The sequence below is a fragment of the Lineus longissimus genome, chromosome 5, assembly GCF_910592395.1.
Source record: "Lineus longissimus chromosome 5, tnLinLong1.2, whole genome shotgun sequence".
NCBI lineage: Eukaryota > Metazoa > Nemertea > Pilidiophora > Heteronemertea > Lineidae > Lineus > Lineus longissimus.
Genome location: NC_088312.1, coordinates 18,583,787 through 18,606,910, shown reverse-complemented (window position 1 = coordinate 18,606,910; position 23,124 = coordinate 18,583,787). Strand labels below are relative to the sequence as shown.

Sequence of the window (23,124 nt, the reverse complement as noted above, 5' to 3'; positions counted from 1 at the left end):
CGTATGGAGTGTTGCGAGTATCATGGCGCTGCCTCTGATGGAAGATAGCGGGCAGAGGAGCGCCATAGCTAAAAGGCGCCAGCAGCTAGAACGTTGGGATGGCTCGGAAACGAATAAGGAATATTCAGCAATCAGAAAGGGTAGTTCGCGTGTAAAATTTCCAGAGGATTGTGTGTTTTTAGCGGCATGTTCTCAAGGAGACAAATCGGAAGTAAAAAGATTACTCGACCTCGGTGCAAACATCAACACTGGCAATGTCGACGGGCTCACAGCCCTGCACCAGGTGAGAGCATGCCTAAATTAGGATTTTTCAAATTTCAGGATAATTCTACGTTCATTTTGGTATATAACAACCCTATGCGACTGTGCTTTAAGCCACAGTTTGGCCGGATTCTTGGGGTTGTCTGCGCCCATTTTTCTCCCACTCGGATTCAAGATGGCCGCCATAGGTTTGGTTCTGAGCTCAGCCAGTGGCTTCACCTTGACTGACAGCCTGTGTACTTGCCTTATTCGGAATACACATATAGATACTTTTATAAAGCAGTTATTTTCAAGACGAGTTATTTTGGATGGCCAGGGCGGCTCCAAAGGCGCGGCATCTGTATATAAACACAGCTAATTGTTAACCCCCTCTTGTCGAAATGCCAAAAAAGGCATGAAAGACGCAGAAATGGCCGTTCGTCGTGTCGTCGAATTGTGACAAGGAATTACGCTGTGACATCACTCAGTGGCCGCTGGCGAAATTATGTGTCCTGGTCACACCTGCGGCTTGGCCCTGCAAAGGAGGAATATTATACTTCTGTCGCTTCCATGCAAAGCTCTATTGCTGCAATGAGCGATAAAAACTATTGTATTGCTATCGCAGCAACGGAAATTGCTCATTTGCAGGACATGGCATTGGGTAAAAGGCAGCAGAATGATGGGTATTTGTACATAATGGAGGGCCCCCTACTGGCTGCTGACAATAATCCTTGACTGTAATTTGCATTGCCGTTGGTTTTAGAGCCATTCATTTTTTTGCGATTTTTGGTCCATCGCAACCTGGTACCCATTTGATATTCCCGGTTGGTGGAAGCAAATTTAGGGTTATTGCTCAAGGGCAAGGAAATGAAACCGCAACGATCCTTCTGAGAGTCGAACCTATGAGTCATGAACTCATAATCATGAGCCTGGTGGTCTAACCACATGCTCCTGATAATGCATATTTGCCGACAAAGATCTCTCTGTATTGTGCACAATCTTGATTTCCTGGAAGTGGTTTTTAATGTGAACATGATAATTTCTATAGCTTATGGGTGACACATTTTAAAGAAAAGGTTTGTCTATTATAATAGGAAAAATCACGCTGGAAGTGCAACAGACCACATTGGTCTTCTTTTGTTATCGAAAAATGTCAGTTGTTTTCATCATAGATCTGTCAAACATAAGCTGCGCTTACACCACGAAATATTGGTGGACCAATTGCACTTACACCACCACATTGCCGCGACAAATTGGTTCGGCAATCCATTGCCGATACAAATTGCCGAGCGAATTTGTCCCACCAAGCTTGATGGTCCAAATTCGCCCGGCTTGTTAAAAGCTCAGCTTTGTCGTGGTGTACGCGCAAATGGATCGGCAATTAGCTAGTTAGATGGTTCGGCTCCAGGCGGCGCTTTCGAAATGGCGCTTTCTGCGCATGCAATTTATTGTTTGCGCGCCATCTGTAGCCGGATTTTATAACTAGCTGCAGCGCTGGTGTAAGCGCTTGGTGGATTTTCGATGGTGCGGCATTGGTTCCCGAACCAAGATTGGTGGTCCATTTTCAGGTGGTGTAAGTGCGGCTATTCTTGATCATCAACAATGGGAAGAGATTTAGATGATACGTTGTTAGCTTGAGTGTAGTTTGCAGTGACCTACTCGGCTTAATCACTAGGAATCCGGCACTTCTAATGATGGAGCCATTGTGCAGACCGATCCAATGAATAAGAAGATTCCTCTAGCATGTGTAGCCATGCTACCTGTTATGTAGGAAGTGAAGGCCTGGTTTACCTGTAAATGAGTTGGCAGTTTGTTTGCCTTACCCTTGGGCCACCGTGCAGGATATGGTGGTGAAAGGTTCAACCAGAATGCAACCCCATTGATTCAGTGTTACTGTTTTCCTTGTAAAGCTAAATTTTAAAAATCCTTGCCATTCAGCTTCTTCTTCTTCAGTATTCGCTCTGCACTTGGCGGTGATTTTCTCCAGGCAAGGAGTATTCCTCCTCCAAGGCTGGATGAGTGTTTAATTCCTTTAAAGCCACGCCGGTTCATCCCGAAATACAATCCTGGGTTCTCTCGAGGATCGAGCCCGGGCCCTTATCATGTTACGTGTACATGTGGCATACATGGTAGCCAGCAGTGTTAACCACTAGGCTGTGAGACTCCTTGACTGGTCAGCAAAAGTTGGCGAGTACACAAAATATCCGGCCTAATAATTAGCTACAGACATGACAGAAGTACTGTAGTGTAAACTCCTTTACTGTTTTTCGTGAGTCTATCATTATCATAATTTCCACTAGAGGGGGTACAATTGCAAATTTAAGGGCGCAAAAATATTTAATTTTATGGATCATTGGAAGATAAAGTTTCTGCAAACAGGCCCACGAAAATAAAGAGGTTCACTCATGACTCACTCACAGTACTACGGATACTATCAAACTATACGTATGTATACATGAGTGAATGGGAGATATTTTGGGTCTTATTTTAAAAACTGGGCTGATGGCGTTATGGAATATGACACCAAAAGTCACCAGGAGGTTGCGAAAACAACATTGTAGCAATGTATTTTTGAAGTGACCATTTGTAAAATTCCATTTTTCACTTTCTGACAGTTAAAATATCTCTATAGTTGTGAAGCTTAGTATTAGTAACTGATAAAATCATTGAATAAAGAAGTTTTTGGTTGCCCACTGTATACAAAGGTAGTTCCTTCTAAAATAACCCACAGAGAGCACTGCATATTTCAGAGAATGGTTGTAAGTGGCGCATTCGTGCTGTGTACATAATAGTGCATGAAGTCAATCCCTAATGTTGACTTTTGTGTTTGCTCAGAGGGCCTTTCATGTGATGACCTTAGTACAATCATACAGAGGATTTGTCTTGCCTAACGTCCATAACCGATCAATATTGGGCTAGGCAGGTCATGTTCTTATTATCAAACTGTGTCCAGTGCTATTTTGTTGATGCTTTGTAACAAGTGCGAGATTGATTTCTGTTGTCGATGGGGCCAGCAAATTAGGTTTATGGACATGATTTGTGGCACTTGATAAGTTTATCGATCACTTTATCAATTGTCCAGTGAAGTGTCCTAATGGGGAAAAATATTGGACTTCGATAACACTGAAAAGTAGACTGGTGGCGTCAAAGTGCTTTCAAATTTAATTTCACCTCTTCCTTGAGCCAGTGTGACAATGAAGGAAACACTGTAGCAGGCAGTGGGGTCCAAGCATCACTGAAAACCATGACATTTCTGCCTCTCTCCCTATCCCCAAGCTAAAATATTGATCTGTATGATGTCTTGATGAACAGATCCATGCCCTCTAAAGTTCTGTATTGTAAACCACAAGGAAAAAAGGAAGGGCAGAAGTAGCAGACTGAAGGGGGTCTGGAGAAAGACTGTAAACCAAGAAAAGCAGGGACTTATTCCTGACAAAAGATGTAGCATGAGTTAAGATGGGGTGCAGAAGACAGAGCTGACTGCTGTAGACTGTGAATGCCTTATGCTCTATTGAGGTATGAGTTCATGATGACATTGATGATGATGATGATGATGATGATGATGATGATGATGATGATGATGATGATGATGCAGACTTTATTCGTCACGACTAACCGACTTTTCTTTTCTGTCTTTCTTTCTTCAGGCATGCATCGATGGAAAGTTGGATATGGTTGAATTTCTCACAGACAATGGTGCTTATTTGGATGTAGCTGACAATGAGGGCTGGACTCCTCTTCATGCTACGTCAAACTGTGGATATCTTGAAATTGCACAGTAAGTGTTTTATAGCAACATTAAACTCACATAAAGATACATTTGTAATTTCAACTAATATTGCATAACCATTGAATTTCGACTACAAACGCGGGAAGAAAATATGAAACTGGGAAATACACTGACCAACTGGCATTGGCCGAGATTTAAAAATATATATCGCAAAGGTGAGAGTTGTGGCTTGCTCCCATCAAATTTTGCAATACAGTCTGACATGTTTCATCAAGTCCATGGGTACAATGGAACCTCCCTTAGCGAACACCTCTAAGCTGGACACATTCTCTATTGAGAATACTGATTTTGGTGCTAAAATGACAATTTTAATTTCAATTTGACCTCTCTTGATCAGGACACCTCTCTAATAAGGACAGCTATTGTATGTCCCAAGGCTGTCCTTGATAGGGAGGTTGTACTTTTAGCTAGATGCCCCACTGTTGGAGTCCATGAGAGGAATGCATCAGTGGCAGTGGGAAAGGAAGTCACCTACTGTCATCAACAGATGGGACAATTTTTTCCTCTGTTTATACATGTATCCTGGTGCTCTGCAAACATGGCAAATGTAATTATTATTTCCAGCAATGTACTGTTATGTTATTCAATCATGGCTAAGCTAACACTGGATGAAATTACGGCATGTTCGTAGGCCGAGTTCAACATGAGGTAAAGTGAGTGCAGAATGTGTTATATCTGCAGTGAATTGTTCGTTATTGCACACTGTGCGATCGTCCTAACAGGTGGCACTGTGATCAAGTATCGAGAAAGCTTAGGCTTTGAGAATGTGATATTGTTCCCATGGTTTGCTGTATTTTCGAAGACAGTGAGTGGTCCAACTCCAACAGGATCTCTCTTTTGTCTCTAAAAAATCACGCAATTGTGACTGAAAGATGATTCAGAGGGCATTGTACTTGGGAAGTGCGCCAAGGAAGTGTCATTCCTATTGGCTTCGATCATCGACTTGGCTGCAAGTTGACATCTTACAACAAATTTTGCTGGTGTGATTCTTGACTTGGCCACTAGGGGGCCGAATCTGAAAACATAGAAAGTTCAATATCTCACTTATGAGTCATTCGTTTTCTATAAGAGTTCAATGGTATGTAGCAACTCCTAGCAAGGATACTAAGATACATTGTATAAGTTTTTGATTTGACACACTTTTCTTCAAAGTATGTCAATGTTGGGGTGCGTGTTTTAGTACTTATAATGTACCTAAACGGTATCTATAATGGTGGAGACTGAGAGTGTGTATATACGTATGGTCTACAATGTACATGTACTCCATTAAATACAGGTGGGTGATTCAATCATGCATTCATCATTGTAGAAAGCCTCGCCAAAGATGAGAAAACATTTCTAATCTAAGGTATCCTGTGCCAACAGATAGCTAGCAGCAGACAAACAATTGGGTGAACTGTATCTAATATGTCAAGGTTGCACAAGTGACCCTCTTTAGGGTCTTGCCTATAACAGGTATCCCAGAAAAAAGAATAATCCATGGAATGGGTTAATTGGTCAGTTTTATTTGCATCTATCGCTCAGAAGTGTGAGGCTTCAATTCAAGGTGCGATGAATATGGTAGATGGAAGAAGCTACCACCAAATAGTGTCTTTAACAATGATCCTTTGCAGCGATGAGCAATATCTTAAAGTTGTCAGTTTTTGCACTTATGATTGTGTCAAAGTATTCTTTTATCAATAAAGCTATCCAAACCCTGACTTGCACACAGCACCACAACCCAGGCCATGGTCAGGTGGTTGTTTCGTAAACATCTGCTCTATGGGTTGCTTACTTCTTCTGTTTCAAACAGAAGTCTTGCCAAGTGAATCTCCTGAATGTTTTAGCGAGATTCTAGGAAAGGTTGACTCATCCCTGTAGTACATGTGTAATCATACTTACTGAGGTTTAAAAAACTTGCAGCATGTTCATAGAATCATAACTGTTCACATATGCGATGTGTGGTTATCCTTCATCATGTTCCTTGGGGCATTTCCTCTTTAAAAGATCTTGAAAACCCGCCTCCCCTCAGCCTCCCTCTGACTGACATGACTAAGATGTCACTTTTACATGTCAAGTTTGATTCAATCGAATTTACAGTTCATGTATAGAAGAACTTCTTTAGGGTCTTGCCTATAACACTAACAGGTGTCCCAGAAAAAAGGATAAACCATGGAATGGGTTAATTGGTCAGTTTTATTTTCATCTATCGCTTAGAGGTGTGAGGACACCCTCGGCCTTGGGAGTGACTAGTGCTCTCCTTGATAGAGTGGGGTCATATTGAATGGAAACAACCCATGTCATGCATGTGGGACTAAATAGCAGTGTACATCAACACAATGCACTTTTCAGTGTTTTTTGGGACAACCTGAAATTACCTTACTTGCAAAATATCTCTGAGCTTCACTGGACAATACCCCTTAGTGGCTAAGCAAAGTTAAAATTGAAGGGCATAGCCTTCGATAAGTGAACTGCCAAGATGAATGGTAAATCAGGCATTATGATTTTTAAGTGGACAGAAAGTAACTGGATTTGTGGGATTTCTCAACTTTAAGTTCACGTGTAGAACTTCAGTGCTTTAGACAAATTTTACATCAATATTATCACTAAGTCTCAGTCTGACCCAGCTGATCCCCGATCTGACAGGAAAACAGAATTTCCACCATGATTATGTTCTTGCGATTGTGGTATTGAGCGAACGCTGAATCAATCGGAAAGCTTGGTCATGAAAAAGGAGAATTCATGTGAAAAAATCTGCCAAACTGGTAAAATATTAGACCTCTAGAGCGGTTTGGAAGACTTTAAAAGTGCAAACAAGTGATTTTTGTCATGTTTTATCTGATGGCATGCATGAAATACACCGTTTACCCACCGGTGAATGGAGAAGACCCACCTGATGACAAATTCAGTGACAACACTGAGATTAGGCAGTCCTCATTCCAACATCTTTATCAAAAGGACACCGGTTTTGATGTTTCTCAATCTTGTCCCTCGTAACATCTGAGCTGACTATTGCAGGGTATATATTTCCAGTGCCAGTGGGCAGTGGGTTGGAAGGGATGTTTAATAGCATGCAGCCAGGGTTTTTTTTGCCAGTCCCCTACTCTATGGTGAGGGTAGTGATGGTCATGTTGAAAAAACTAATAGTTGGCGAACCATGCACCCACAATGTGAAATGTTGCTGACTGATTTTGAAAAAATATTTTTTAAAAATAGTGAGACTTGGTCAAGGAGAACCTCCATACAATTTTATTGCCTCCTTTCGAGGTGCAATTGAAAATGCAAGTTTGGAAGAGATAGAAGACACTAACTCTTTTTGGCAAGTTTTCTGCGTATTACATTGAACAGGGCTCTGGGCGAATGGTCTACAGGTTTTGTCAATCAACAAGTTTGCCTGGTGTTTATCGGTGATGTTAGCTAAATCATTTGACGTTGTGATATATAAGAACCTTTAATAGGTGTAGAGTGCTAATAAACTTTTCCTTGGGGTATTTCTTCTGTAATGGCGTTTCTTGTGAAGTGTTTCTTGTGAAGTCGGTCTGCATGTAACAGAGAATTTGACATGTTTGATCTAGTTTCTGAGATACCTGGGAAAACCGTGGCCTGGCGTGTTTTTTTTTTTACATTCCACAGGCACTGCAGCCTTGCACTTGCAGCAAGCATATGCAAGCTTGAATGAAAAGTATTTGGAAGAATGTGGGATCTTATGTGGTTTTTATGTCATCGTGTCTGTTGTTATGTGGTCATTGGTTGAAATTAAAGTGACAACTTGGGAGTACAAATGTAGGATTTAGGTGGCCAGGAGGATAATACCCCTGCTTGTCACCACACACCCAAATGTAGCATGGCACTAATGATGGTCACTAGAACTTATTTTTGCTGCTACTGTTAGATTTTTTGGACACAGCTTGCAACTTTCAGAGAGACCTAGTATGGTTACAATCCGCTCTAAACATGGTCTATTGCAGTTTAATTTATATGATCCTGTTGAGAGGAGTGACAGCCCTACTGGAACCCATTTTCATCTGAAAAACCAACATATCTCATGGCCTACTTGGGCCCCTTGTAAAGAAAGGGAAAGTGAGTCACAGTTCTTCTCGATGCCATGACTGGAGGAGTTGAAATTATATCACACCCAAGAGGGCCAAGATGGTTTTTGTGTGGAGTCACTGGGCTTACATGTGTACATCTTTTTTGAACCTGAACCCCCCCCCCCTTGATCTCCCCCTCTCTCAAAGCGACCAACATTTCGTGCAAAGGGGGTGAGATGGATGACTGCATGCTTTCATTTTGGACATGGTCAAACTTTCAATCCAAGTGTCTCTATACAAGTTGTTCCAAGTCAATCATGTCATATTCGGCGTATACATTGTAAAATACACGCACATTGCCTGTCTGCAATGAGTACACTGAGCCTGGGAGATGCCTTCTCCGTTTTCACTATGGCTATTTATAAACGCCAGGTACCAAAAATAGCTGGGTACGGCTATCTTTCCTGGGCTGCATGGGATGATCCTAGTACATCTAGTACTCATTATCAAAGATCTACTATGCTCCAGGTATCTAAAGCTAATTACTCATTCTGTGGAGAATCGATTGAGAATTTGATGTGGAATGGGCCGGGATTGTGCAGTATTGAATATTTGATTACTACTGTTTGGCGAGATTGTCGACAGTTATTTCAAGGCCAGATGAACCTTTTTTGCAATGTGGGTCACTTTGTTCTGCATAGCACCATCATTGGTGCAAGCTTGTTTGGCGAAAAGCTCAACTCGCTCACTACAACGAGGTGGTTGTGATTCTGATGCTACCAAAATTTTTGGCAAAAAGCACCAAATTACGTCAGACATCCATGGGCAAATCTCGCAGGTTGCACCTAATATTTTCAGTCATCTTTGCCTTTAGCTTTTGAGAGTGGATCAGGGTTTATTTTGCCCCAGGTTGCAAGGTGGTGATGCATCAAGTGCAAGGTGGTTGCGGGTTCAAAAGCTGTCGATCTGTGACAAACACCATATACAGTGGAACCTCCCTTAGCAGACACCTCTCTATGAAGGACAACCTCTCTATTAAGGACAACCTCTCTATTAAGGACACTAGTTAGTTTTGGTCCCAAAGTGGTGGTTTCCATTCAATAAGGTCTCTCTAATCAGGACACCTCTCTATTAAGGACAGCACTTCTCAGTCCCGAGGGTGTCCTTGATAGAGAGGTTCTACTGTGTACGTCCGGGTTTAGAGCATTTACTATAGGTGACCTGACCTGAAAATGTAATTATCCACTCCAGAAGGCTATAGGTTCATGTAGGTCATGGCCCAGTTAACACCATTAGAAGACAAGATAGGAAAATACCACCAAGGTCTATCCTTAGACTTTTTACTCTGATGATAGTTTGACCTGAAAACCTAAACATTCTGACATGATCGTATCAATACAATGCAGGCCTCCACGCTAGAAATCGAAATTTTGAATCTTCCTATCACGGTGGCAATCTGCATTGGAGAGCCTTTATTCTGACCATGCAGTCAGTGAGTATTAAGGGTCGGGCAATAGCTGGTACCACTACCAATGTCGATAATGCCGACTATGCAAAAAAACGTGTTCAAGATCAGAAATTCAATTGTATGAATCAAGGTTTGTCTGCACGCAGCAATCTTGAAAATTGATGCCATTGAAATCGATGATTAGAATTCAGCTTTTCATAGAGATGAATGAACCAAGCCAACTCAATTCTCTATTAGCTGTCTAAATATCATTGAGTTCTGACCCTGTGCCAACTTCATTGAAGTGTTATTGTGATGGGACATAAAACCTTGTATTATCAATCTCTCTACAATTCACTTCCTCGTCTTTCTCTCAGGACTGGCTTTGGCATGATGAACTGTTTTGTCAGATGTAAACTACATTGTATTGTCTGTTTTTAGGACAGGTTAGGCCTTGTACTATGGAAGGAGAGACACCTTGGTAAAATAGTTTCATGCATCTACTCCATGTATAAGGCCTATCTCCACCTGCATTTCATGCCGCGTATGGCCTTTGTTGTCTCCGTGGATTTCAAATGAATGAGAGTCCAATTTATCTACATGTAGACCCTGATCTACATGCATCTACTCCATGTATAAGGCCTATCTCCACCTCATTTCATGCCGCTATCACGCGCTTTGGCCTTTGTTGTCTCCGTGGATTTCTAAAGAATGAGAGTCCAATTTATCTACATGTAGACCCTGATCTACATGTAGATGTCAACCTTTCTTAAACGTTCTGCGCATTTTTTTGGTCACGCTCTGATACTACTAGTACTACAGTCAAATGCTTTTATTCCTTTATTGCGTTAGACTCTTGTCATTGCTTACATACACCAATGAATTGAACTCAACCATGACCCAGGAAACGGGCCACAGGCTGTCGTTTACAAACACAGTTCTCTGAAGGGAAATGATGATATCCTGTGGTGTTCATTTTCTATATGATTATTATTCTGATGTCGTCAGTGATATCTGATGCATGTGTGGCCTTCCTGCTGCGAAATTTTTAAATAAGACGTCAAAAGAGGAAATGTGTTGTATTAAAAATGAAAATAATTTATTCTCAACAAGTTGGTTCAAAATGGATGTACTTTGTACTTCAAGAGCATGTGCTCCAGAACTGTCCAATCTGGGACACCAAGAGACTGGCCACATGGCCATACGGTGCATCAATGGACAGGTTTATCAGAGACATAGGCCTGGTTCTGTAGCAGAGCAATAAAAAGAAAATTGAAAGCTAAGAAGAAGGATGTATCCTGTACATCACCAAATTTTTCCTGGCATTATATTTTTGCAGATTTCACAAGAGAAGATTCATAAAATTTCGAACAATAGTTCGATTGGAAAAATCAAAAGAAACATGTTGAAGACGGTTGTTGTTTGAACTGAGTGATTATCCCTATTTCCTCTCAGTATCTGTTTTCAAAACACCTCACTCTACATGTAAGGTAGAATGGGGTAATTGTAGCCCCGGTTTAATTGTAGCCCCTGCCTATTGATTGATATCCCCATGCATCAAACAATGCAGGGGCTACAAATACCCCATTCTACCTTACATTGCTTGACATACCAGTCTTTGAATGAGAGATAATTGGAGGTTCCTTGTACCTGGTGCCTATGCCACTTCAAGCAGAAGGACAGTAATGGTCAACTTATCATTGGGGTGTCTTTCCTCTACAAGGTTGAGACGAATATACTTCAGTAACCCCATTAACTGTGCCAACAAAATTATTTTAGGCCCAAACGGTTTTATGATAAAATAACGATTGTGTGAAAAGTCTGTCACGCTAATCGGTTTACTGACCAAGCCTGAGTCCTGAATTGTTGACGCATACACATGCATATGTAGGCCCTTCCAAGGGAGTCACATTGTTTACAAACGTCAGGGGTATATGCCAAGAATACCTCTCCAGTCCATGCGCCTATGTCAGAGCGCTGTCAAGTAAATCCCACGGGAGTGTGAAATTGTCTTGGTAAACTCCCGGTAAACTATGAAATAAAAAGATGTGACCTCAACTATGTCCATGAAATCTCATGATAGGAAATATGTGGGTCATTATCGAAATATGTCATGCTATGTGGAATGTCCTGCTTGGTTCAGATTGGTATGATCCTTTGTGTGTATCGATTTGCAGAAACAATTGTTACACAATCTTTGCTGATCTACGATATTATGGGGGAGAGACAGGACAATGATTTCTAAAAACGAAATTTGTCAATTATTGTCAGCACAGTTTAGTGTTTATTGCCCGGCAAACGAGCAATTTTTTAGTGCTATATGCACAAGTAGCTCTTAAACCTTTAATTCTGAATAAAACTGTCCTGTTTTTGTCTTTTCAGGTATTTGTTGGAACATGGAGCAAATGTTGTGGCGGTCAACAATGACGGCGAGCTGCCTGTCGACATCACCGACGAAGATGACATGCGAGAAGCATTACAGGCAGCCATGGATCATCTTGGTGCGTTGTGATATTTGGTGCTCAAACAGTTGCCAGGCAGACAAGCAATTTAAATCACCGTGACCTGCGCTCGTGATGCTGTAGCAATAATTGGTTTGTCCTAAAATGACCTGTCGCAGTTTGTCCTTTTGTACCCTTGATCAGAAATGTGAAGGGTCACAGGCTGGGTGCCTGGCAAACTGGCAGCCAAGCTTGTTGAGGCGAACTTTATCTTGCATCTGTGTTGAATATGCTCAGTCTCAGTTGACAAAACATGGATGTTACAGAGCCAGCTCTGACTTGAGCTAAACTGCTTTATTCATTGGATTCATTGAAATAATTGCATTCTCCATAAATCCCCCAAAGCCATCATAATAAGTACACTGTGCAGAAGATAATGAAAGTAATCATGAAACTCAATGAACAACTAATTGATTCCTTGTCAATTTCCTCTATAAATGCAGCCTATTGAAATTGGCACACTTTCCATTCCGTTTAGAAATTAGCCCTTTACATGAATTAGATTCATGCCATCATCAATAGAATACGTCTCTCGGCAGTCGCGATGTTGGGTGGCGGGTGTGACACATACCCGTCGGGCATAGACTGATTCAATTTCTCCACTCCTTTGTGGTTACGAGTCATTGATTGAAGTGTCTTATTGACGTCCTCTGAGGGTGCCCTTTGCCCTTTGGGGGGATTGACATCGGCACGACTGAGTAGGTGTGTGGCGCAGACTTCTCCCTTGATCAGCGTTCGCTCTGCATTTGGAGGTATCCTCCTCTTCCAAGACGAGTGAACATCTTTTGCGTGCCACTACAGTTAGGTGCCAATTTGGTTTATTGGCCTAGTGACACTGACTTTGGCCATAGAGTCCACGCAAGCTACTCATGTTTCTGAGTTGTTGGGGTTTTTAGCTTGCCCTTGCATAGACACCAGAAGTAATTCAGTTTTAGTCTGCGGCCTGTCCAACTGATAAAAACATGTGGTGTCAAGTCTCCGTCTTTAAAGTTGGTGAATAGTCCTTATGTCACAACATGGTGGTCACAATGTCCTTGGTCATATTGGTTGCGATTTTGGTGTTATTTCATCAAGCTCTTTCGATAACTGTGACCTCTTGTTGTCGCATATCCGGGAACGAGTTTTTAATCTATGATCACGGCCCAAAAAGGTCATCAGTTGATGAAATAAGTGCCAATGTTCAATGGATTTATAGTTGAATGTGATCAAACTACGTCATTTCCGATCGGGAATTGTAAATTTTAACCCATGTCTGATTTCGTCTTCCAGGAATCGATCCCGAACTTGCCCGACGAGAAGAAGAAGAGACAATGTTAGCCGATGCCAACCAATGGTTGAAAACAAAAGTAATCAGGGAAAGTCCACACCCGAAGACAGGGGCGACAGCCTTACATGTAGCAGCTGCCAAGGGATATATAAAAGTCATGAAGTAAGGAAGTTAAAAATTCTCGGAAAACAGTTCAATCGTGATTATAATAAAGATGGGGACAGGGGAAAAGGGGCCCCCTTGAAAAGTTCTCATTGCCATTATGAGGTTTTATCTAAATCATTTTGTTCTGTTTCTGCATCCTGCAAAATATTCTCCAAAGAATATCATCATTGGAAGACCCCTTTGGTTCATTTCTGAGTTCATCTGCAGAACATTTGCCCTATTGTAACTGAGATTTGAAATTGATGTAGACAGCTGCTGTAACCGGAGAACTACGGCGATCAATTGGCAATATCATTGGAAATATTGACTGAGTTCTAAAATGGTTTGTTATGGTAAAGCAGTCGCAATGTCGGCCCAAAAGTACCGATGAATCCCTGGACTTCTACATGATAAAGAGGTTGGGAATCACGAGATAAGATAGGCCTGGCCTAGGATTCTACCGCATTTGCTGTTACATGGCTAATGCTACCTGTATGTAGATGTACATGTAGTTTATATACATTGACTAGTGCTAGGTGATGTGCTGGTAGCAAATTCCTTACATGAAGAGAGAATTTGTACTTGTGTGTTCAGTGCAGATGTTTTGATCAGTTGATGGGCTATCTCAAAGCTGCAACATCAAGGAGCTACTTCAGACTCCTTTGATTTTGCGAGCCTTATATTTTAACTGATTTGTCGCAAGTCGCACTGACACAAATCACTCAAGTCAATTACTGAATAATCAGCAGCAGGAAGGGTTTGGCAGTTGTTTGAAAATGTAGTCAAGATCGTCATTTGATCTCCAATAACAAAATATCATTGTGGTTTTGGGACTTGGGAGATGCCCCCCGTACTATCATCCTATCTTGGCCATGGCGCTAAAGCTGGGTGCTATAACCCTTAAAATTTTTCTTGCCGCCTTGCCAGGTTTTTTGTAACTTAAGGGTTAAACAAGCACGTGGTGCTTACAGTTTGATTTCGGAGGCATGCAAGGTTTTTTTGGTCGGCAAACATCTTTGTATAATAAAAAATTGAACTTGAAATTTGATAAAAGTGCAACCTTGTCCAATCATTAGGTGGCCAATATCTTCTCTAAAGGGGTACGCCCTGGTGGCTCAGGAAAATAGAGATGCAGTTATACACAATGCGGTAGTGCATTCATTATGCATGCAAATTCGCTGAAACTTGGTATTCATAGTATTTGTATATCTGTTCACACAACAGCGATGTTGAAATTTATATTCAGTACGTATGATACCCGATTGAATATTTTCAAATTCAATTTCAAATTTTAAATTTTCACCAGGCCTTTAATTGTGTGTGGGTGGCAGGAGTTTCAATCTTCTGGTGTCTGGGAATGTGTTCTTTGACAAGACACTTGTTTGCTTCTCACTCTCAAGAAGTGTGGTAATGATTCGAGTCACAATCATCCAACTGCACTTTATCTGGTTGGATGCAATTATTCCTGCTTCTTCTGATATAAAGTTGATTGCCTAACCGCATATTTGGACCAAGGTTGAACTACATAAGAACTCGGGGTGAAAACAGGATAGTTGAGATGAATTGTTTAAAGGGGGCAGCACCTTATGGAAAAAGAATTTGAGAAGCCTTTTCACACTTGTTCATCAAATTGAATATGCTGGTTATGGGTGACAATAGGCTCACTTGTCTCTATATGGCAGATGAAATTGAGGGGTGAAAGTAACCCAAGAAGTGCCTTTATACTGTCTTGAACAAATGAGTCCAGCGAGGCTACGATGGCCCTGAACATGTGTAATCAGTTTGAAGAACCAGTGTGTGTGATTTGGTACAAAATTACCCGAAATTGTTCCTGACTTTCAAAAAAGAATATGTTTCTGATGAGGAGAGGACTCATTAGTGAAATGAACATCTAAATGATTTCTTTGCTGCTCCGCGTAAAATGTTCTATTTACTTCGGCGGCGAAGTTGGTCAGTTTAATTAACTTTATGGTGGTAATTAGGCAGGGGTTAATTAGGAACGAGGAGTCGTAGGGCTTACTCTTGCGTGCACTTTCAATCATCTGGTCCATGCTGTCCAGAATAGTCATTTATTATTGTATATTTACGCTATCGTTTGATAAAAATAGCATCACACGATAAAGTACATTGGTTTTTGATAACTAGTGCATCTGTCTATCATCCATGATTTGTCTGATGACAGGGCATGTTGCAATAATTAGAAAATGTCAAATTGCAATAATTAAAAAATGCCAAATTTGCTAGTTGGTTTGCTCTACAGAAAGCTTTTAAATTGGTTGCACTGAAAGCATACATCGATGTATCGATGTTGAACAGAAATACTGTTTAAACTATCGAATTTCCTCTGTTTGTCTTGGGGGACCTGCTGTAGAAGTACTGATATCCTCGCTGTCCATGATGACCCGCTAGGCCTAGGGCTGGAGGATTCTCGAGTGAACTGACCTAGACTTGACAACTGGACATGAGGGTGAAAAGTGACATCGTGAATCATATGTGACCCGTCACAGCAAAACCAGGGCGACATGCGCCTGGTTTTGCTGGGACGAGTCACATATGTTGAGCCCACTCTTTAGAAATAACTTTGTTTGTTCTTCATGTTACTAATGGAAAGAGATCAGTTACATATGAAAACATGAACTCTATCTGATTGTGGCCCAATAGGACTGGCTAGAGCCCTGGGATGGTGTCTAAAGATGGTCCGCTTTCATAGTTCCTTAACTAAATTGTTTCTCATCTTTAGTAACTTTGTGTCTTTTTTCGTTTCAGTTTATTATTTCAAGCGGGGGTAGATCCTGATCTACGAGATGTGGACGGCTGGACGGCTCTCCATGCTGCGGCGCACTGGGGTCAAGATGAATCGTGCCGGCTCCTAGTTGAACAATTATGTAGTATGGAACTAAAAACGAACGGGGTTAGTATGTGTAGTCAATTAGTGAAACTACAGTGGAAACTCCCTTAGTGGACACCTCTCTATTAAGGACAACCTCTCTATTAGGGACAACCTCTATATTAAGGACAACCTCTCTATCAAGCACAACCTCTCTATCAAGGACACTAATTTTGGTCCCAAATTGGTTACTTCCATTCAATTTGACGTCTGTAATTAGGACACCTCTCTAATAAGGACAGCACTTGTCGTCAGTCCCATAGCTGTCCTTAATAGAGAGGTTCTACTGTATGTAACACCATTCTTGGATAACGAGTATAGATTGTTCACTTGTGGCATTTTTGCTTGGTCCAAGTTCGCCTGTGTTGGAGCGCTTTTGAACATTGTTCAGTTTTCAGAGAAAAGTGCACTATAGTAAGTGTCATTTATGATGATTATTCATTATTTTGCTTGTTTCAGGGCCAAACTGTATATGACGTGGCAGCTCCAGAACTAGGAGATCTCCTTCATGAACTCAAAGAGAAGCAGGCAACAGTAAGGCAACGCTTTCATACGAAACTCCTAAACGTTGATATTGCCAGAATTAGAATGCGTGATTCATCGCTTCATTGATTAGCCGTGTAGCTTTGATCCCTCTTAATAATGGTATTAGTAGCATTTCTCTTAACTTGGGTAGAGATGCTGGTCATGCTCGATCCACTGTGGAAGCTGTGTGCAAGTAGGTAATTGACAGGTCTTATGTTCAAATGTTGCAAAAACTTTCGAATTTTTGGACATGGTCTCTGCAAGTCAGGAACAGGGGTCAATTTCTCTCATTTCAGGAATAAGTTTTGGACCAATTTGCCTCTTCCCAGAAGAGCGCCTTTTGCCTTGGAGTGGCAGAACTTCACCGAGTTATTGGGTCAGGCTCTGTTGATCTTGACGCCACAGCCGACCTCATGTCCACGGAAGCATCAAAGGCTGACTCCATAACTCGGCCTTACGTTCCACCACAACAGAGCTCCACCACGAGGGGCGCTGGTCAGGAACTTGATCCTAAACAAGGGCTCGTGACCTCCATGTAGTCAAGTTTTACACTCAAGTTGTGCACTACATGGACGCAAACTGTTTTCTAGCCAACTGGCTGCTGAAGACCTTTTTGGATTTTTCCTCGTACTCTTTCGCTGACAACGTATCTCTTCTCTATTTCAGCTCAGGACAAAACAACAAGAAAACATAGATTTAATACAAAACAGAACACATCCACCTTTAAAACGAAGGTATGTACTTAGTAAGCGCACTCCCTGGATGAGTGTTTCCCCATTTGTGGATGTAGTGGATGGACTATTGTTATTTCTGTTCCCTAAGTTAACTGTCGTCTGTCTTTCTTAGATTAGAAAGTCTTATTTTTTTGGACATCAAGAAACAACTTACACCTTTCTATTACTTAGGTCACCTATTAATGTTCCTACTGTACATTTGTTTTATCTTATCTGTGTCGGAATGGAAACGAATTCGCAACTGGTGAAATGACTAGGCAATATAAAGAGAAACTTGAGGAAAGGAAGGGTGCTGCTCCCTGCTTATTTGGGAGAAGCTATTTTGTAAAAATTATGATATTATACGAATTTGATACTTTTAGAAGTGGGTAGTTTGGTGAGAAAAAACCTCCTATCCAACTTGCTCAGGCATTTTAATCTTTTTCTCAAGCCGTTGGAGTGCATGTGACGGATATATAGACCTAGATTTTCTGTTTGAACAAAAAGATCGAACTTCTAAATTGTAAGTTCTGTTCGCTTCATTTACGGACTCTGCTTATAATTTCTCGACCGAATTTTCAATGTTTTCTTCATAGTACTTTTCCTTATTAGAAATTCAGTTCAAGTTCATCTTTATTTATTTATATCTTTAAATAAATATCTTTTTTCTTCAAATTTTTCAATTCAACTTTAAAAGGCAATGTTGTTTTCATTCATTATAGCTTATTTTGTGATTTTGTAAATAGACCTTGGTCCAGTTGCTCCATTGGTGTAAGCAGTAACGTAGGTGTTAAAAAATTCTAACGCTACGATCGAAAATGAAATTTACTGAAAGAAATAATGCTTAATCGAGGTAACACTGCCTTTTATCTCGTAACACAGAATGAGTAACTTGGCCCCGGCCCCATTGGTGCTGGTTTGATTCTTTGTAAAATACATGAAAGGAATTATTACGTGGTTTTCAGGATCCATATGATGCCAGATTTGTTGAAATTACTAATTCTGCAAAGTCCTGTTTATGCCCATTCATGCTTCTTTTAAAACTAACATCGATTGTATCTTAAGTTGCAGCAAAGCTCAGAGGTAGCTAATACTTTTTCAAGTTTGATAGGCAGCAAAATGTGGTGGAGCTTCAGCATTTTACACATGCATGAAAAATAAGCTTTGCTCACGTTGTCTCGTCAAGCCGTCTCACCGAGTTCTAAAGTATAGGTCCGTCGGGTGAAATCTGATGCATGATTTTTGCCACGAAATTTCATCATTCACCCCATTTTCTCCCTTATTATTCGTGGTTTCTGACCTCTAGGCTGAGCGACCCCATTGGACAGAACACATTCCTAGTTCTGTCCTGCTTAGAGCAACGGACAAGAAGCGAGAGCATACCGCGTGACAAAGACACCTCTCGGTACCGGTAATTGACTCATTGCTTCTAATCTAGTCCAAGCGTAGCCTTGCACTCATAACCGTTTTAATCATTTGACTGCATAGAAATCCTCCAGAAAATGTCCTTCAAATCCAAACCTACATAGCCTGAGATGTCGGAAGAAATCTGCCATAATTGCTAACTTTACACTCAAGATCTAAAAAACGCAATTGCACGAAAAGAAATGACTCTTGCCTTGGCCAATGCTGATTGATGATGTCCCTGATATGTTCCTTCCTGTTCCTGCATTCATCCCACAATGTCCGAGCCTCAAACAAGATTAAAAAATACCCGGACAGAATGCTTCAACTGGGACATAGGTCTTGCATATAAAAAGAAATCTCGGTCTTGCATAAAAAGGGCTTTGGCCTGCACAGAAGAACTCTCAATCTTTCATGTTGTATTATAGATGTATTGGTCTGCCAAAGACTCGCCTTCGTCTTGCATCTATAGGAATGCTTGCCTTTGCGAAAAAAAAAAAAAATCATTTGGAATTACTGAATGACTTTCAATCCCAATTGAGAATTAAAAAAAAACTACGGGCCATTCCGTTGCCGAATGAATCCAAAGACAATGCACGCATACATGTAGCTTTAGAATGTGTAAGAATAATAGAAAAGTGGTACAGTAGAACCTCTCTATCAAGCACACCCTCGGGACTCACAAGTGCTGTTTAATAGAGAGGTGTCCTGATTAGAGAGGTCAAATTTAATGGAAACACTCAATTTGGGACCAAAACTAGTGTCCTTAATAGAGAGGTGTCCGCTAAGGGAGGTTCTACTGTATAGTCTGCATTACCAAACAACTGTTCATTCCTAGTCAACATGATAATGCCAATGGCGTAGTGGAAATGACGTCTGCCTGACGAATGGAAATTCGAAAATTTGTGGTCCGCAAGTAGCTTGTTCCCATGCTGCTGGTTGGTTGAGTAGAGAGTATAATAAAGTGCCTTCTTGCCAGGCGTCTTTCAAGTGTAGAGGTCTGAAATGCCAAACCTGGCTCGCCCATTCAATTGGAGTTTAAGAATTATAAGCAAACGTTACCTTTTGGTTGCGGTTGAAACCGTTTGGACTTGAAACAACATTCTGGAGGCTGACATTCCATTGTGCATTCGATCATCATTGTTTGATTATTTTCATGACTTGTCACACGTACCAGAGTTTTTGCGAAGTTTTAGGTTTGGATTCGTTTGCTGTGATGAAGCTGTTTTTGTACTGTCGTAATAAATCTGTGTTGATCAAATCTACCATATCGCGTGTATTTGATCCAATGTAAACTCTCATGGGGTGATATGAATAAACACTAGCAAATGCTTTTATCCAAAACTACATGTACATTTACACTATGTCTTTCTGTACAAAATTGAAGTAAAAGCATTTGCTAGACTTTATTCATATCGGCCATTGTTTTCTATCCTTTGTAATTTTGTGTTGTGCTGTGCTGGTTGTTTTCGTAAAAGAAGAGGTTTCACCTAACCAGATTCACTGATTGGTTCGCCCGTGACAGGTTGTCTGGCTGGCCAAGGACTGTACAGTGACTGAGCTGCCTGCCTCTAGGGACACTTCTCGAGGCATGGCTGGCCTGATGACACTTTCCTTGGGTCATTTTACACTCTGACTTAGGGGAAATGTTTAAAAATCACCACGTGCCTATGACACTTGTTGTGGCCGATTTACACTACTGTGCTTGAAGGTAGTCAGCTCTGTAGTGGTGATATAAATATGAGTTGATTTGATACATTTCCTTAGAAATATTTCAGTTTTGTGAATGATAGAATAGTTGACACCATAAAAATTGGAAATTTTGATTTGGAAACTCGGCAAGATATCAGTCTGCATGTTCCCCTCTCGCATACAGAATTCATAATACTCTATTTTCAGGACTGATCGTAAAGTACCAATTGTTTATTTATTAGTTAATTTGTGGAAATAAAGAGAATTTTTGAGCCTGGGAGAGGAAGAACCTTTGACTAGTTCGACCATATACTAAATACAATCTTGAAAGCATCTGAGATTTTGGAATTTATCTCACTTTTGGTTTGATCATCTTGCACACAAAGGCTTGGTGACCATAGGGGCGAAGCTCGCTTTCTGGTCTGGAGGGGGGCAAAATGACACTTCTTGAATTTGTTCTGCCAAAATCATGGTCAAAGCCCTCCCCGCCTGCTAGTTTTGCCCCTTTTTCCAGTCAAGAAAGGGTATGTGTACCACATTTACCTCCCTACGCTGGCAGAAACCCTTCACTAAACTCAGTATTTTTGTGTGTCCAAGAGCTGAATAAGGTCATGCTTTATATCCCTTCCCTTCAAAAAATTTCTTGGTTGCTTGGCCCCAGTATCCCTTCATGAAAAGATGCTAAAGTCTTTTTCTCGTTTGATTGCAGGAGTTCTGTGACTCGGATGAGCAACGACCAGAAGCAGAACATTGTATTAAAGAATGTAGAGGAGGAACGGGCCCAGCTGGAGGCTAAAAAGAACACATCACCGAGCTCAAGTTCTAGTAGCGCAGAGGAGGAGGAGGAGGAAGAGGAGTCTGACTCAGAAACAGGTACTGCAAACAACCAAACTTTTGCTGGTATCTCATTATCCGGGATCTGTCACACTGGTAGTTCTTCTGAGAGTTGGCCTATCCATCATCGATCTCAATGGGGTGTGAAAAATAAAAGAGTCCATGATTATCTATTCTCATATTCAAAACCGATGTCATGTCACTTCAGTCGGCCAGGCTGTTGTAGGTGGTCAGGCCTGCGGCTTTTGTGTCACTTTCCAAATAAAATTCAGAACTTTCAGAAGCATGTGCATGTTTGAGATGTTTTACCATTACCCTTTGATTGAATTTTCAGAAAAACAGAATGAAATTAACAAGAAGACTGCTGTGGATACTGCCAAAAAGGTACGTCGTCTGCTCGCGTCTGACGTCTGCTCACGTATGACTGCTGCTCACTCTGCCTTGGTTGAACTAGTGAATGAGCACTACCTCATCTGAGGAGAATGTGCAGTTCCCAACTGAACAATACCCCAAACCTTAATTGTTGAGGAATTGATACCAAACTGGAGGTATTGGTTCCAGTTTTGAACTTGCATTCTCCTTGGATGATGCCTGATATCATGAGATCTGGTTGCTCTTGCTAGTGCCACTTACTGGCAAAGAACTATACTACACATCGAGCACGTCACTTCTTATCATCCACTGCTTAATTTCTGACTATTATCTGGTAGCTTCAAGCATCATTTTGAACAACGTATAGTGTACATAAAACTCTTTCTTTGGCCTGGTTGAACAGCAGTTTTTGATGGATTTTCTCACAATTATAAAATCCTCCAAAAGAATTTGAAAATGTTTTTGTGTTGAGATTTTTAGAAAAAAGAACCTTACAAACCATGGAAGTGTTATGCATTGTAACGTCTGCTTTTAAAAAGGGAACCAAAATAATTTTGTTTTTCGTCTTATCAAAAGTATCTGCTGTTCTATTTGGCATAGCGTGTCATGACATGTCTGTTTAGCGTTTGACTTCTCCTCATGGTGGTGCTTGTCTGTTCTTAGGACGCTAGTGTGGTCGAGCATAAGAAACCTGCTAATATCAACATGCCAAAAATCGAGGAGAATGCAGAGGTGACGCCGCCCTCGACGCCTCGGATAAAAGACTTTGTGGAGACGACAACACTCCCGGAAAAAGAGGTCCCAAAACCAGGTGTCAACGATGTGAAAAAGGAGACCGAGAGATCAAGGGAAGTCGAAAAACCAGAAGAGGTGGAAGCTGAAAAACCAAAAGAAGTTGAAAAACCAAAAGAGGTTGAGAAACCAAAAGAAGTTGAGAAACCAAAAGAGGTGGAAAAACCAAAAGAGGTGGAAAAACCAAAAGAAGTGGAAAAACCAAAAGAAGTGGAAAAACCAAAAGAAGTTGAGGAACCATTAGAAGTAGAGAAACCAAAAGATATGGAACCAGATGTAATTGAAGAAACCAAGAAAGAGGAAACGCCAAAAGAACCTGTGTTCGAAAATAATAAAGTATGTATCGGGGCGAGTTTGCATCTTTTGATGGTTGGTGGTTTTAGTCGTGGCTTTTTAATGGCTTTTCTACATCCCTGCTTATCCATTTCATCACTTACCATATCATTTAATAACTTGTTTTATGAGCTTCTTTAGGCCTGGGGACACTGGTGGGTGCAAAGAATTGA

General features: G+C 41.0%; 1 protein-coding gene across 10 annotated transcripts in view; it reads left to right on the top strand.

The window, feature by feature from the left end:
- Positions 1–23,124, top strand: part of LOC135487708 (protein phosphatase 1 regulatory subunit 12A-like) — a 60,300-nt gene continuing 37,176 nt past the window's right edge. For 7 of the 10 annotated variants that reach the window (XM_064771763.1, XM_064771761.1, XM_064771762.1 and 4 more), the window contains exons 1-11: positions 1–283; positions 3,888–4,018; positions 11,870–11,988; positions 13,258–13,417; positions 16,166–16,310; positions 16,746–16,820; positions 17,478–17,545; positions 18,831–18,935; positions 21,330–21,493; positions 21,789–21,838; positions 22,490–22,954. In XM_064771763.1, coding sequence (XP_064627833.1) covers positions 23–283; positions 3,888–4,018; positions 11,870–11,988; positions 13,258–13,417; positions 16,166–16,310; positions 16,746–16,820; positions 17,478–17,545; positions 18,831–18,935; positions 21,330–21,493; positions 21,789–21,838; positions 22,490–22,954 — 1,743 coding nt within the window. In that variant the 5' untranslated portion in view covers positions 1–22. Of the gene's footprint in view, positions 284–3,887; positions 4,019–11,869; positions 11,989–13,257; positions 13,418–16,165; positions 16,311–16,745; positions 16,821–17,477; positions 17,546–18,589; positions 18,608–18,830; positions 18,936–21,329; positions 21,494–21,788; positions 21,839–22,489; positions 22,955–23,124 lie in introns of all 10 variants that reach the window. The other 3 variants (XM_064771756.1, XM_064771758.1, XM_064771759.1) reach the window with 3 other exon arrangements.